The 15,914-nt window shown below is 31.0% G+C and overlaps 1 protein-coding gene across 5 annotated transcripts; it reads right to left on the reverse strand.

Annotated features, from left to right (window-relative positions):
• Nucleotides 1–6,843: 6,843 nt before the first annotated feature.
• LOC133817335 (uncharacterized) lies at nt 6,844–14,146 on the reverse strand. 5 transcript variants are annotated; one of them, XM_062249827.1, is made up of 16 exons: nt 14,001–14,146; nt 13,745–13,817; nt 13,045–13,323; nt 12,862–12,941; nt 12,368–12,468; nt 12,098–12,220; nt 11,854–11,923; nt 11,434–11,520; nt 11,281–11,346; nt 11,057–11,149; nt 10,744–10,800; nt 10,512–10,640; nt 10,326–10,416; nt 9,753–9,841; nt 8,320–8,513; nt 6,844–7,235 (listed from the first exon to the last, which is right to left on the reverse strand). In XM_062249827.1, exons 3-16 carry the CDS (start codon nt 13,265–13,267, stop codon nt 7,148–7,150), a joined length of 1,491 nt encoding a protein of 496 aa, XP_062105811.1. In that variant the 5' UTR covers nt 13,268–13,323; nt 13,745–13,817; nt 14,001–14,146; the 3' UTR covers nt 6,844–7,147. The 5 variants fall into 5 exon arrangements, with proteins under 5 accessions (XP_062105811.1, XP_062105808.1, XP_062105810.1 ...); XM_062249824.1 differs by having other exon boundaries at nt 13,045–13,376; XM_062249826.1 differs by having other exon boundaries at nt 13,045–13,382.
• Nucleotides 14,147–15,914: the final 1,768 nt, after the last annotated feature.

The following is a 15,914-nucleotide window of genomic DNA, read 5'->3' on the forward strand; positions in this document are numbered from 1 at the left end:
ATCAAATGGTTATATTCCCAAAAAAAAATCTAAAATGTTGGAACATGGTTAGAAAAAAGTTTAAAAAATGGTTAGAAAAAGGTCAGAAAAATGGTTGGAAGAATGTTAGAAAAATGTCACAAAAAGGTTGCAACAAAGAAAACCTAAATCGCTGAATCTAAAAGAAAATTTGTTATTTCAACCAAAAATTATTTTTTAGGCAAGTTTTTCAACCTAAAATAGTTCAAAAACCATATATAAACTATTGTATAATACATCCATAATCTATAAAAAACAATAACACTCACTCATGATCAATTGCTTCAAGAATTCTTCCCCCATTAACTTTGTCAACTTTTAAGAAGAAAAAAAATCCCTAAACTATGGAGTTGTTCGTGAGATTCTCATGTTATTCGAAATCTTTATTGAAGGAGAGTGAGGATTTGATGTTTGTATGAGAATTTGAGAGATGAGAAAGTGAGAACATGACTTATTAGAAGAGAGAGAGATGGAGAAATTTGAAATATGGGTATTTAGGACTTTTTAGGTTGGGTTGAAATTATTTTGGTGAGAAACAAAAATTAGGATATATAGTTAGTATTTGTGGGACTATTATGGTCAATTGGTGGAGTTATCCAAATAGAAAGGGTTATAGAGTGGCAATTTTAATAGATTTAAAAACCTATTGACTGTCACCATGAATCATGAGGTTTTGCCTTAATTTAAAGTATTTCTTTTTATTTAAAAGAAAAATGACATGGCCTCTTTTTCACTATGGCCTTCATGGCAATGACATCACCCTCAACCTCAAAATAGTGGGAAGATAAGATAAGATAAGCTCAAGTATATTGTATTTATCAAAATATATAATATTCAAGTTGTCCATCACCTTCACAAATGAGTGTTTATATAGCCATAAATAGTATACTAATACTAGACAATAACAATATTAACACAAGTCAGATAAAAAAAAACAATATTAAGACAAGAACTCTTTTGTGTATATTTCTTCCTCGTCTATGTTTGTCGAAGTTTCTTATATCACATATTCATAAATTAAAATGAGAGAAACCATAATAAAGATAAAGCTGCTTTGGTTTGTTGTTCATTGGAGTCCCACTTTGTTTCAAATATTTTTGTTACAATAATTGATGCTTTGATATGCCTTTTAATTTTATATGTTATTAGCATTTTGGCATGCAAGTACCCACATATTGCGTTCTATGCTATCCACTATAAGCTAGTGTTGGATGACAAGCTAATTAAAAGTAAATATATATATATATATATATGGAGAAATTTTATAATTGTTGCGTCAATTTAGTCCCTATTGGTAGGGACATTTATGTTTTCGCTATGTATGAAAATTATAACTTTTTTTATTTTATATGATAATGTGTATTGTAGTTATAGTAGTCACCCACCAATTTTAAAATTTTTTTAAATACTTTACAATGCCAAAAACTAAAATTCAAAATGATTGGTTGCACTCGTATATAAAAAAAATACGTGTGCAATTCACTGTTTGAATCATATTTTGAGTATCGTAAATTATTCGGAACTTTTCAAAAACCGGTAGAATGTCTGTTATAACTACAATATATAGCGTAATATAAAAAAAATTGTTATAATTTTTCTACATACCGAAAACAAACTAGTACGGGCTAAATTAGCACTCCTACTATAAAATTTCCCTATATATTATTTTTCTATTTTAGAATTTTTCCACCAGATTTTTATTTGAGAGGATATGTGAATAAGACACACTTAAGGTCTTTTCTACTTTATTTTTGCATATAATGGTCGTATTATAATGTATCTAAAGTCATTGATACACTTATATTTCTTTAGTAAATAAAACCAAAATATTTACATATAAACGTTAATTTTTAACTTTATTAATTGATAATGTACTAAAAAATATAGGGGAATTCTCCCGTGCATCTCAAAAAGGAGCATATTGGTGCACCTTCTGCTGTTTTTTACTTGGGAAGTATTTTCGGTAAATTTCTTTATTATGGTCGTGTATATTTTAGTTATTTAGAGTTTTTTGTAAATTTTCAGAAAATTTTAAATAATTTACAGTGTCGAAAACTAGGTTCAAAGTAGATTGTTGCACGCGTGACTAATTTTTTTATGCGCGTGAAATGTAACATGTTTGAACCTTATTTTCAGTACTGTAAATTAGTCGGAGTTTTCTAAAAATTTGCAGGATGCTCTAAATAACTACAACGTACACAATCATAAAAAAGAAATCCACCGAAAATACTTCCGAGCCAAAAACACTAAGGAGTCCATCGATGTGCCACTTTTAGGAGATGCACCCGAAAATTTGACAAAAAAATATTGGCTACAGACGTAGTTTGGTAGTATTACACATCTTCTCACAAATAGGTCCAAGTAGGAATCCTCTTCCCCAATATTAAAAAATAAAAACTCAACAAAAAATTTATATATATATATATTAATTGTTAAAAAATTTGATAGATTTAATTGATCAATTACCAGTGTCTACAATTACAAAATAAATAAATATTAAATTATTATATATATATATATAATCCAATCCAATATTATAATGAGTAGAAACACATTTTTTTTAACAGGTAATTATTTTGATAGTTTAGTCCTTTACATGTACATATTTATACCAATTTTCTCCCTCTAACATATATATTTTTACAATTTACCCCTTAATTTATATATTTTAAATAACTATTTAATTTCCATCTCCAATAAAAGTAATAAGCACATCTTGTTTACATGTATATTAGTGTTTCATACCATAATAATAATAATAATAATAATGATGAAGAAGAAGATCAAGTCCTTATGTTCATCTCCAATGGTGGTTCATGATGATCTCGACAGCGAAATTCATGCTCACAACCTCTTTTATAAGGGTTAATAGGATGCCTTCGTCTTGCGCAATTCTCCGGATGGCGGTGGCTGTGGCTGTGGCTGCATCCCGGAATTTCATTTTTTCCAAATATCCCATAATTAATGAATTTTGCATTTATCAGCTCCACACTACATACAATCAATAAGCTTATCATACAAACAACAATTACTCCTCTTGACCAACAAATATAACCCATATTTAATTCATATATTTTTTAGTAGTATATATATATATGACCTGAGTGTGCTAATATTAGGCTGGGGTTGTTTTGACTAAAATAGTTATAAGGCCATAATAACTTGATTTGCTAGAAAAAGTATAATTAAGTTGAAATCTTGAAGATATAAATAATTAGAATATATTGGTAAGAAAAAAATCTCCCTTCTTTCACTCCTTACCATGAAACACTCAAAACAACATATATATATTGGTTTAAAACCTTTCCCTTTTTTTAATCACACACCATGCAACTCTCGAATAATATGATTTCTTTTCTTTTATATATATATATATAAAAAATTATATCATAGGCTAATTAGTGCAAACTTTGGCATGCTTAGTAAATATTTCTTAGTAAAATAGTCTTTTTCACAACACGATATAAACGGGCAAGTGTAAGGTTTAAGTGTATATAATGTGAGTTTTAACTTTAATTTATAGTAAAAAAAATTTGAATTATAAATGAACTGCAAACCCTATTTATGTACTCGGATACAATAAAAGCACAAGAGCATGAGTTGGGTTGAGCATGTCACTGTTTCAGAACATATAATTCAATGGAATATATATATATATAGAAATTATGATATAACTCTCAGCAACAAATACAAGGTGTTTTATTAAAATAAATGTTACAACTCAATACAAATAAATAGAAAGGAGGTAGAAGAAATAAAGGAGAAGAATATTAAGTAAAATAATACATGTAAATATAAAAAACAAAAATGAACGTGAAGAAAGAAATAAGAACAATAATAAATATAAAGAACAAAGAAGAACACGAAAAAAGAAATAAGAACAATAGTAAATAGAAAACAAATTAAAAATAACAAGAGCACTCTAACACTCACACAATCATAGTGTAAAGTAGTAGGATTACTAACTAGAACAAGGTTCAAGACCTTTGTCCAAAAACTTATTTTTCCTATTCTCTAAGTACTAAGGGACTCTCAAGTTTGGAAATAATTCTTTGGAATTATCAAGTCTTGGTTTATTTTCTAGTCAAGTGCTTTGTGGATAGAAAATAGTATATCTTGCAAGTGAGCATTAGACTCTTATTTATAGAGTTTTGAGATATCTTTTGAATTTCAAATTCCACCAACCCTTTCGCAGTTACCAATGTTTAATTGGACGTTTATGAAATTAAAATAAAGATTTGAAAGTTACTTGAGATGTTAAATCCGTTTAAAATTGAAAATTGGAAAAATAAGATTTGGCTGGCAGCACCCCAGACTGCGGCCAGGGACATTCACGGCTGCGACCGCTATTCCCTGACTCCCAGGCCACGGCCTGGGATGTTAGTGGTCGCGGCCAGTGGCCTGTTTCAGCCTCTCAATTTTTCAGTTTTTTCTAAAATGTCTCAAACTCTTTCTATCTTGATTTTGTAACATCCATACACATTATGAGAGTTAAAATCATATCTTCAACAGTCATATCACATTATGGCTTTGTGAAATTCAAATAAAATGTGTAACTCTCAATCTACACATCATTGAGTGATATTTGGGAATTACAAATTTATAGCTGATTTTGTAACTCCAAATATATTACACTTGAACACACATATATGTCCAATTTTGTAACTCTCAATATTATGTTACAAGGTGTGACAAATCACATTTATGTTATAAATCATATTTTGTCACATTATTTAATTTAACATTATATTATATAAAATAATATAACATGATTGGTGAAAGTGATTAGACTTACATAATTAGTGATGACTAAGCCTACACTATCCTAAACACAAGTAAACTGATACGCACAACGCAATTAACACCACTAATCTCAATAGATTAAGTTGTTTTGAACCACATTTTTCCAAATGTAAACAATCAAATATTTATATAAGGTAAAAACAATCTATTTAGTTTTATTTAGAAAATGCACTAATTTATTTTTATTGTGTTTTTTAATTGTCATATAAATGTTAAATAAATAAATAGTTTTATATACTATAGAAGAATAAATGACGTAAACATATTAAAAAAATAAATCAACTCAAAAGATTGTATATAGCCGTTAAATCAAGAATTCGTTATATATATATATATATATTTTCAGATATGGTGCATTATAATTTTAAAATTAAATACTTTTTTCTAACTTTTTTTAGAAAAAATACTTATGAATTTCAATATAATACAATATTAAAAAATTATGAATTTAAAAAGTTAATGTGATCAAATTTTAACTATTTGATTTAAACAATTTTAAAGACAACAAAAGGTTATATATAAATATATATTATTTAATTAATGTCTAGATCAATTAAAATAAGGAACTTCTCATTAAAAAACTAAGCTGCAAAAATAAGAAAATATGTATATTTTTGTATTATTTCACTATTAGATATATATTTGGATAAACAAAATATGTTAAATAATAAAATAAATAATTAATATTTTTCGGTTATAGTTTTCAAAATAGAGTAATTTAAATACTTTAATATGAAATTTTAAAATTTGTGATGATAAATTATTATGGCCCATTTATTACTTTTTGTTGTCTATGTTTTCTCCAAGTGACATATGTTAGTCATTAGGGAGTAATTAAGCTTCACGGAAGATAATGAAGTCCTTCTGAGCTCACCTAGAGCTCCTCGGGAGGATGGCGCTCCCCGTGTTGACTGAGCATCGCCTCCGGAGAAGTATGTCCTCGAGGAGGGATTACGTCTCAAGAGCTTCAGTAGGACATCCTCCATGTCCTCTCCATTCAAGTCTTCTAGGTATGCGAGAACCGTCCTCAAGACTTGAAGTACTATGCCAGGTGTCAAGCACAACAACCCTAGACCACAAACAGTTGCCTACCATTTTACTGTTACTAAAGTTGTGGTGTCGAGTCCGTACAAGCGACAAGCAGGATGTCCCATGATGCCGTCTGACACGGAAAAACGTGCAGCTACCCCCTAATAATGTCAGGGATGTGTTACCCAAAAAATTTGTTGGCTATAACCTTACTAAATGGATCCAGTGTGATATGCTTGGGCCCACCAACTCCTTAACTACAAGAATGTATATTTATTATCCATTAATATCACAATAAGGGAGAATGTTTGTAGTAAATCTCCATTAAGGGAATTAGTTGTCCTCGGCTATCTATAAATAGGACTAGAGCACACTTTGTAATGGATTCGATCCCCACTTTTTGTATTTAGAGCATTGCTAAAACGCTATACATGACTCCATAGAAGCTTGAGACCCCAAGTTTCGCAAATCCTAATATAAGTAACCCGTGGATTAGTGTTAATTAATAATCTGAACCACGTAAAAATATGTGTTCTCTACTGCATTTCTTTAAGCCTCTATTAAATTAGTTGATAACAAAAAAAGCAGTCAATCATTTTTATTTTATTTTTCAATTTATTTACCTTATTTAGATTATTTTATTACTTTTTGTTTATTTTTTAATTTATTTACCTTATTTATAGAAAACAATAAAAATAAATATAACAGAAAACATTACTTAAATAAAATAATGAAAAATTTCCTTATTTTTGGGATGAGTTTTCATTTTTTTTTTCCAAGTGAAACATACGTGTTTTATGCATTCATAACACACATTCCAGAAGTTAATAATATCAAAATTGCAATTGTTCTTTTTTGGAAGAGATGTTCCACAGAGGACCCATCATCAATGATTAGTTTGTAGAACAATTTCTATCATTAAAATAATTGGAGAGCACAGGCATGCATCAATGACTGCAAAAACTGTTTGTTACATTCACAAGTTTAAATTTATTGCAATTCAATTTGGACCTTATTGATTCCAAGAGGTAATGAGATTTTTACATCTTATTTAGTACAAACACAAATCTAGTTGGTGAAACCAATATTCAATGAGGCACCCTTATAAACCTTAGAGCTATAGCTTTCAAAATAAATAAAGAAATTAAACCTTAGCGCTACAAACAATTTTTTTAACAATGAACTAGCGCTACAAACAAATTGGTTTTACTAACATTGGTAACTTTTTGTATCTTTCTTTCTTTCTTTCTTTTTGTAAATGCCATTCCATTTCATATGCATTAGTGGCAGTTGATCCCTAGTTGGCAACTTCCCTCAATGACGATTTCTTCAATAACATGGCGGAATGTTGTTCCAAGTATTCCTTACTATTCATCTCTGTTAATCTGCAATCACGAGTAGTTTCACAATAAGTAACTACAATTGAGAATATGCGTGTACAAAATTGTAGATCTTCTGATAAAAGAACAAAAAAAAAAGTTGTCAAGGCGGAAAAGTATGTTTCGACGTAAGCAACTTCCATGCACAATGCAGCCAAAGTTATGGAAATGATGCGACTTCATCACCAAATTATCAAAGCACCAAGATTTTTTACTAGTGTAGAACTAAATCAGTAATATGTTACAACTGGCTAAACTCTATATGCATATAATTCTAATTAGAATGGCGAGTGAGAACGGAGGACACAGGTCTAACATGCTTTAAATACACGTTTCGGTTTCTTATTACATAATTGAAATTTTTTTTTACCAAGATTGGGTATAAGGTACTATTTTGTTCTATTTTGTAAAATACGAGGTCCAAATTGTCATTTAACAAAACTAAGGGTTCGATCGATAAATTTTATATTACATAGGGTCCAAAATGGTATTTACCCTTCTGAATTTAAATATTGCTTTTGAGAAAAACTTAATCAGGTGGTAACAGGTTAGGAAGAGATCATAGGATTGGGTTCAGATTTGGACTTTTTACTGACTAGGGAACAGGGAAGGAAATCAATTTGATAATAAAAAAGCAATAAAAAAACAAATAAAATAAAAATCAGTGAGCAATGTTGATGAGTCATCCTATTCTAGAAGGAAATGAAAGCCAGATAATTTGGAATTCCTACTATCTTCCACTATGGAGAATAATTACATAAACAAATGTTTCAAATATCATAAGATATTGTTCAAAAGGCTATCCTAGAAAAAGGCATCAACACTTTCTTCCATGCTTTCCAATCAATTGAGACTAGAGAATTCATCAAACAACCTACCTTTACATTTCCATTTTATAGTAAGGGTGTACCAAAGTTAGTCTATGGAATTTGTTTCTGGTATGAAGTGACTCAAGGAGAGAAATGGAAACAGGAACCGAAAAGTGTATTTAAATCAATAATAAGTTACTCAAAACAAATATTTATTAAACTTAAAAGTTATGAAACATGTGAAATTAACTTATAGAATGAAAAAAAATTGAGCATCATACCTGCTGATTATGCGATCTTTAGCGAAACCCAATTCATTGTCCACACAAAGGTCAGAGTCGTCATTCCTTCTTGACCTCGAAGAGGTTCTAGGTGCCATATTTTGAGCATCAGCGATTGTCACAATTCTTTCAAAAAGTTGTAATGGGGTCCCCTCTGCTGTACATAAAAGTCTGCCTTTGTTCTCATACATAACCTGTGACAATAATGTGGAATGACTCACTCGAACTTCATCAGGAATATTCAACATATATAATATTCACAGTTCAATAAAATTATGGCTCTTTCTTTATAAAAAAAAATTAAAAACAAAAGAAATGGTATAAAGCCCGGGAGAATAAGCATCCAGTGAAAGGCAGTCATCCAATGTCAACAGCATATAAGCCAAAGTCAGCTTCCACATTTATGATGTGCGCACAGGTAAGTAAATAGCTAAACTGTTGCTGGAAATTCTTCTAAAATGTTCATTAATCAGTAAAAAGAGAGGAATACAAGTAAACACCTAGTTTTCAAGGGACTTGGCACACTCCAACCAGAGCCTCAGCTCTCACAATTACAAAATCATCATACCCTTTTCTGTACAGCAACTGCCTTACTAATATCCAAAAATCCACACTATCACTAGACCAGAGAATATAACAAACTCTCAGCACCCCTACTAGAATATTGCCAGCTCAAAATTCCCAAAACAGTCCCTATTACGTGCCTCCAGATGACACTTGAGAGCTCCTCGAGTGAGTGTAGCGGATAGGAGTCTTATCAATTTATAAAATATTTACCTCACGAAAATGTTAAAAAAGAGAGAAATATATTCAGATATAACATGAAATTAACAGGAGATCTAAATTTTACCTTTAAATTTACCACAAATATCAGGGCCACGGACAGCCTTTAATAACAGAAGAACCAAAAAAGTGAAATTAAGTTGTTTCCCAAACTTTCTACTCCGTCTATTTGTGAAACATTATGTAATCCCCTTTATGTAATTAACAATGGCTACAGATTCCTTTCAAGGAAATTTTGCCTTTGTACTAACAACTATGTAGGTCCAAATGCTATTACCAGACTTACCATTCCACAAATTAAAGGGTGAAGGTAAAAGAATTTACCATAAGGCACACAAAAGTAGAATTATAAGAAAATAATGGATTAATTAATTTTTAAGATTAAGCCTGCAATGTTGCAAGTCCAAAAGGAATTAAAAGCTATAGTCTACTCTCTGGACAAGTCATCAACATTCAATATAATATTTCTTTTGCCTGATAAAAAAGTTCCACCAAAAACATTGCAAAACAATACTCATATTACCTCAAACTTGCAAGTTAGGGAAAAATTACCACAGTAAGTGATATCCATAGTATGGTTAGCATGCTTAAAGGACAATACTTGTATGTACATAAAAAGTCAAAACATATTATCGGTAAACGGGACATACATCAACCAAAGTGACAAACCGAAATGCTGCTGGCCTGTTGTAGAGACCAAAAATTGGAACACCATCCAATGCCAGAGTATGAAAGTTCTCTATAAAACAAGATGAATAAACTTGTATAAGTATTAATATTATGAATGAACATGTCTAAAGAAGCTAGTGTAGTTATGCACATGCACACAAAAAGAAAAAACTATAAAGAACTTGTTGTATCAGTACATGTTATGGAAACAAAAACATGATCTGTGAGAATGTCCTGGAAAAAGAAACAACAAAACTAGTGTCTCACAAAACTAGCATCTCAAGTCTCAACAACTTTTTAAGAAATAAAGATTCCAATTTATTATGTATCAGAAAAGAAATCAATAAACATAAAATGAAAACTCAAATATCTGAGCTATAAGTGTTTTTGGTCCAATGTCATCAACAGATTCTTTCTCTAAGGAGTATCGATCAACTAATTATATAATGAAGTTGCAAAGCCTACTCAGTGAACCAAAAATCTATTTTCAAATTATTTTGGCTGTTCAAATGCAGTGCATATCAAAATCCACTCTGATAAATAATACAACTTACTGAATAATCCAAAATAATCTGCAGCTCCTAGAGGTCTCTCACAGAGCTCCTCGAAAGTAAAATATGCACATCCATCTGCAGCTAGTGGAACCTGTTGAAGTAAATCATTAAAATATATATTTCTATAATATATAGGACCAAGTAATATGCTGTTAAATGCCTTAGAAAAATAAAGTTAGAAAATACCTGTAACGTCCTTCCCATTACTACTTCCACCTCTTGTGGACCAGCCTTGTGTTGCCCAATTAATTCTTCAAATCTTTGCTTAAGAAAGTCAGATAAACCTTTACCAACAAAGTAGAAACCTTGCTGAGACTGCAGCCAAGAGCAAACATAATGAAGTTGTCAATTAATATATCTCAACTGTACACAATTGCATTAAATGGAAAACAAATCTACAAGCAGTTAATATCATTACCGAAGTCATTTTCCGATAATCTACAGACGAACCAATTTGGTGGGCAATGCACCTCTCCTACAAGTTACAACAAAATAGTTTTCCAAATTATTGAATGAATAAGAAAAGCATGTTAAAGATGCAGACATAAACACTGGAGTAGAAGAGTATTGCCAAAAATTGTTGCATGTGATTTCGCATAAATGTAAAACACCTACAACCTTTCTCTTTTTCTATCCAAAGCTGTGCCAAATATATGCCAAAAGTTGCAGGTTGATTAAACATATACACAGCTCACCAATCCTGGTGAAATAAAATACAGTCACATACATACCTTCAGAGTAGAAATAAATGGTAGGAAAAGATCTCGTTGCAATCCACCTTCGTATAGGTTGTCTGGAGCACGATTTGAAGTGGCAACGAGAATCTAAACTTCCTCAAACATACAGAAAAATAAATAAACTGTTATGATGAAAAATGATTTTCATTAAAAAAATCACAAAACAATGTTGTGTTGTAAATGGTTGAGACGAGAATGCATAAAATTGAGCTACTTACAACACCATCGCTGAATAAATGTCCAAATAGACGATTCAGAATTAAGGCATCGGCAACATCAGTCACCTAAGAAGATCGCATCGTAAAGAAATGTGTTACCAATAAAAAAGAATAAAATTTAAAAAAAAAATTAAAAAAAAAAGTCTGGAATACCATGAATTCATCCAAACATAGTAAAATTGCTTCATCAGATATCTCTGCAGAAACAACTTCAAGCGGATCTGCCACACCCTTGTGCTTCTGTGATAATGAAAAATGTTTCATAATAAACTAAGCATCAGCATCATACATGTTAGCCACATACAAAATGTTCAAACCAAGATGCACTCAAGATTTAGAATGTTATGCAAAGTTTAAAACCATTTTGTTTTAGCACAGCCTATAAGCTGACTTATTAAAACATGTAGACTGGTTAACTGAATGAAGACCCACAGTATTTCATATGTCAAACAACTTAATGCAAATTAACTTTATATGATGTAATGCTTGGTTTTCACTCAAGGTATTTCCTTGTCGACAATAAAATTATTTAGTTGATAGTTCTATATACATTATCTTTAAATGCCTTCTTACTTGCAAGCGGCTATGCACATTCAACATGAAATCATGGAAATGAATCCGTTTTTTCCTCCAATTGGATGGCCTGGGGCAAAAACAAAGTGAAAAAAGATTAAGAATGCATTAAGAATACAAAGCTCAATTGAACTTGACAATCAAGAGAAAAAAGAATAAACGTTTTTTTTCCTCTCTAACAAAGGGCATGCACATAAACAATACATATAATTTTAATATTCTCATGTATTAGGTTTATACTAACAATTGGTTAAAAAACAAGTCCATCAACATAGTTTTTCCAGTTCCCACTCCTCCGTAAAGATAAAGACCCTTAACGGGTGAGTATGAAGATTGTGGCATGAAACGAGACCATAGCCACCTACTCCTGCAAGGGAAAGATAAATAACATGGTGAAACAGATAACAACTAATGCAGGAAACTTGGAAAGGAAATGAATACCAAGAACCACTTTATATCAAAAAGCAGTATGAAATTTGGTTAAAAACAGAGGTAACTGGAATAAAAGAGTTACCTTCCAACTTTCTCGGAAGCTGTGTACCTATCCAATCGACAAGCATTAGATGAATCAACAAGGTCATCGTAGAGCCTCTGAAGCTCTCTTAATGTGCCTAGCTGCAATTATCACTGTCAGTATTCTTTTCTAAGACAAAAACCAACTTCATATTCAGAGTTTAGTACTGCCACTTTCAACTATCATGTGATGATTATTATTCTGCTGTTGTCTATCCAAAGTGGCCACATTTATGTATTTTCCAAAAAATTATTGAATCAATGAGGTTTCACTTGTACAACAAATGCATCAGTGAATCTCAGACTTTCAATCAAGGAAAGTAGATTACTTCAAAAGCTCAAAACAATGTAAGGCTAAATTTCAAAGGTAACTGCCCCTTTTTTTGCATAACTAAACAAGATATTTGAAACTTTACAAATTCTGTCCACTAACATGCAATTTTATTTGTTTGAAAGCTTAACTAAGCAAAATCTGCTTTAAACTCTCAATTATACCTGGCACATGTCACCATCAACAAGTTCACCCGAGGCAGTTCTTCTTTCATACTCTACAAGAGGGCCTGCTCTACTTGTATCTAACATTAAACATTTAAATTTTGAAATCAGCAAAATGAGAAAGGTCAAAATTATGTTCTACAATATGACTATAGAAAATAGTGTGGTGGCAAGAAAAAAAACCTCCATTTGCAACTTTGACAACCTCTGTTGACAGAGTTCTAGAAAACATATAAGTGGGGTCTTGAAATTGATGAGTTTGAGCATCTTTGGTGAGTTTGTAAGTAGACCTAGAATGGATATCAAGCAACTGCCCTCTATAACAAGGTAAACTACTCGAGTACCTATTATTTTGAGGCCTAAAAATTGATCGAAAATGGCGAAAAGGTCGAGCTACTGCTCTCATTTTCTATCCACAGCCTCTGTACAGGCCACAACAAGCTCAAACCCACAACAGACTACCTGTCCAAGCAGAGCTATAGAAAGTAGTTTAAGGCCTCACAATATAAAGAGTCCTGAAACTTAAACAATAGAAATTGATGAGAAGAAATGTAAATCATAAAAGCCCATCAATACGAACAATCTAACACTCATCATGGTAATTGAAAAGAGCGATTTGTATATATATATATAAAATAAAAACAAAAAGAAAAGGATTAAATCGATAAGAACAAATGAACTCCCAATCCCACTTTAGCTTTCCAAAATTATTGGAACACAAAAGCAAAACTATAGCATCAATACCTTACACTCATCTGCATGCAACCTATTTCCATTAAATTATTGTACTTGTATAAATATATAACTAAAGATGAATAAACTCAAACAGAAAAGGAAAAGATTCAACAAAAGCAGTCCAAAATTTCAATCAAGAAAAACGCACCTTAATGACAGAGAAAATGGACGAAGCTGAAAATCCCAGAATTGGATTCCGGATTTTCCAGTAGAAAACTGATCTTCACGTGGGAAGATATAAAAAAATGGGAAAAATTTCAGATAAATTTGGAATTTACAAATAAAAATATGCTATTTTCTTGGGAAGCGGAAAAAAATAACCCCTTTATAGACAGAACAAAATCCCGAGATATAGTTTTTCAAAAAAAGAAAAAAAAAATCAAAATCCTGAGATATAGGCTGACCTCGAAACGGACGAGAGAGATGGCTCAGTTCGGAATTCGAATGCGTTTTGGTTAATTTGAAATTGACCTTTAAACTCTTTTGACTTCTCTCTCTCTAATCAAAATTAAATACTTTTGGAGTTACCTCAAAGCTCAAACTCAAACATCGTTGTTCTTGCTTTTTCTATTTTTTACGTTAAAAAAATGTACTTCAATTTGGTTTTTTTCCCTTTCCATTAACAATTTATTAATTATTATTATTATTTTATTTGTACCTAAAAAAATAATAATAAATAATTGTTAGGGTAGTGTGACCTGTGAAGGTGGGACCCACTAACATGAAGGTGACTCGTACTCATTGGGTGAGGAAAAAAGACCAAAAATGAGAATATACGGGAATTAAAACTATTAGATGGTTTTTGGTTTTGTTCAACATGAATATGATAAATCAAGTTTGGTCCACCAAGAATTTATTTTCTTTTTTTAGATAGTGAAATATATAATTCAGATTCGTTCAAATAACATTGTAGTCACATATTTATCTTTTTTTTATGATACTTTTATGAAGAAAAAAAAGAACTTGCAACATAAAGATGCTATACTTTTTTTTTTCTACCAATTGCTTATATTTTAAAAAATGGTTTAACTTTATTTTTAAAAATAATAATGAGACCGGTTGATAAATATGCTATTTTTGAATATTCTTCATTTCTAATCATCTTAAACAAAATAAAACTAACATTAGAAACACCAACATCTTGGACCAAAATTGTTCACTTATAAATCAACATAAACGCCACAGTCCCTACTTTAATGATATGATAAATCTGTTTGTTCGGAATGGGGATGCCTTACAAAACAAAAATAGCCAAGTAGCTTATTTGACTGTTGAAAATATATATAAATAAATTATCTTCTTTTTATAAAAGATATATGAAAAATAAATAGATGATTTATTTTTAAGAGGGCAAAAAAGAGAGAGAAAGTGAAGATTTTTCCACTTCTCTATAAATAAGAACTGGAGGAGAGCACTAATAAGCGTACAAAATATACGCTTATTTATAACATTTTCATATTGATTTGGTTGTTTTTCTTAAAAGAAAGTGTCTATTTAATCTGTTTGGTGAACTTGTGCAGTGTGTCGTTATAATTCTGAATTGTTCGAGAATTTGGATAAATATCTATTTTAGTAGTCGAAATTGCTTAATATTTGGAGATGTGGTGCAGGCGATATATCGCCTGTCTTGGGCGATATATCGCTGCTTGAGGAATTTCAATTTTCGGCTTAGCGGAAACGACATCAGAAACTTGCATTTTTATCGAGAACATTCAGTAGGCGATATATAGCAACATTATAGGCGATATATCGGCACAAGGGCATTTTTAGAAATTTTTATGGAAATTCGTAGGTTTTTGGATTTTTGTAAAAAGAATAAAAAGAAGATCGAAAGAAACAGAGAAAAGGGAAGCATTCTGACGGCAAGAGAAAGGACACAGAGAATAATCTACTTTTATTTTGTTTGTTTTTCTTTATGCTTTTGAATTTTAGATTGTGTGATGAAGTTTAATATTATGAACTAAATTCTTATTTAGAGTATTTTAATGTAATCACTGGATATTCTATTCGTCTTTAATGCAATTTATATGAATCTTTGAATTTATAACCCCGAGGCTGAAGGAGGAATGAAAAAGAAAGGAGAAAGGTATTTCTCCGTATATAAAGTACACACCGAACTCAACGAGTCTCGGGAAAACATATACCTGGCTAATGAAAACCAGGTCCCCTTCAGGCGTCCGGACCCAATGAGAAATCAAAGGTCAAAAAGGGATTCCAGTAAGTATTGTCGGTTCCATAGAGACACCGGACACACCACTGATGAATGTCGACAGCTGAAGGACGAGATCGAGGGGTTGATCTCGAGAGGTTATTTCCGG

Source organism: Humulus lupulus, chromosome 2 (assembly GCF_963169125.1).
Source record: "Humulus lupulus chromosome 2, drHumLupu1.1, whole genome shotgun sequence".
NCBI lineage: Eukaryota > Viridiplantae > Streptophyta > Magnoliopsida > Rosales > Cannabaceae > Humulus > Humulus lupulus.

What these genes read in the sequence shown, in the direction of transcription:
- LOC133817335 (XM_062249827.1), bottom strand. Translation starts at nt 13,267, where the DNA reads ATGAGAGCAGTAGCTCGACCTTTTCGCCATTTTCGATCAATTTTTAGG. An exon ending in ATGTGCATAGCCGCTTGCAA is followed by an intron (nt 11,521 to 11,853) that starts GTAAGAAGGCAT and finishes TCATTATCACAG; the next exon opens with AAGCACAAGGGTGTGGCAGA. An exon ending in ATTTATTCAGCGATGGTGTT is followed by an intron (nt 11,150 to 11,280) that starts GTAAGTAGCTCA and finishes GAGGAAGTTTAG; the next exon opens with ATTCTCGTTGCCACTTCAAA.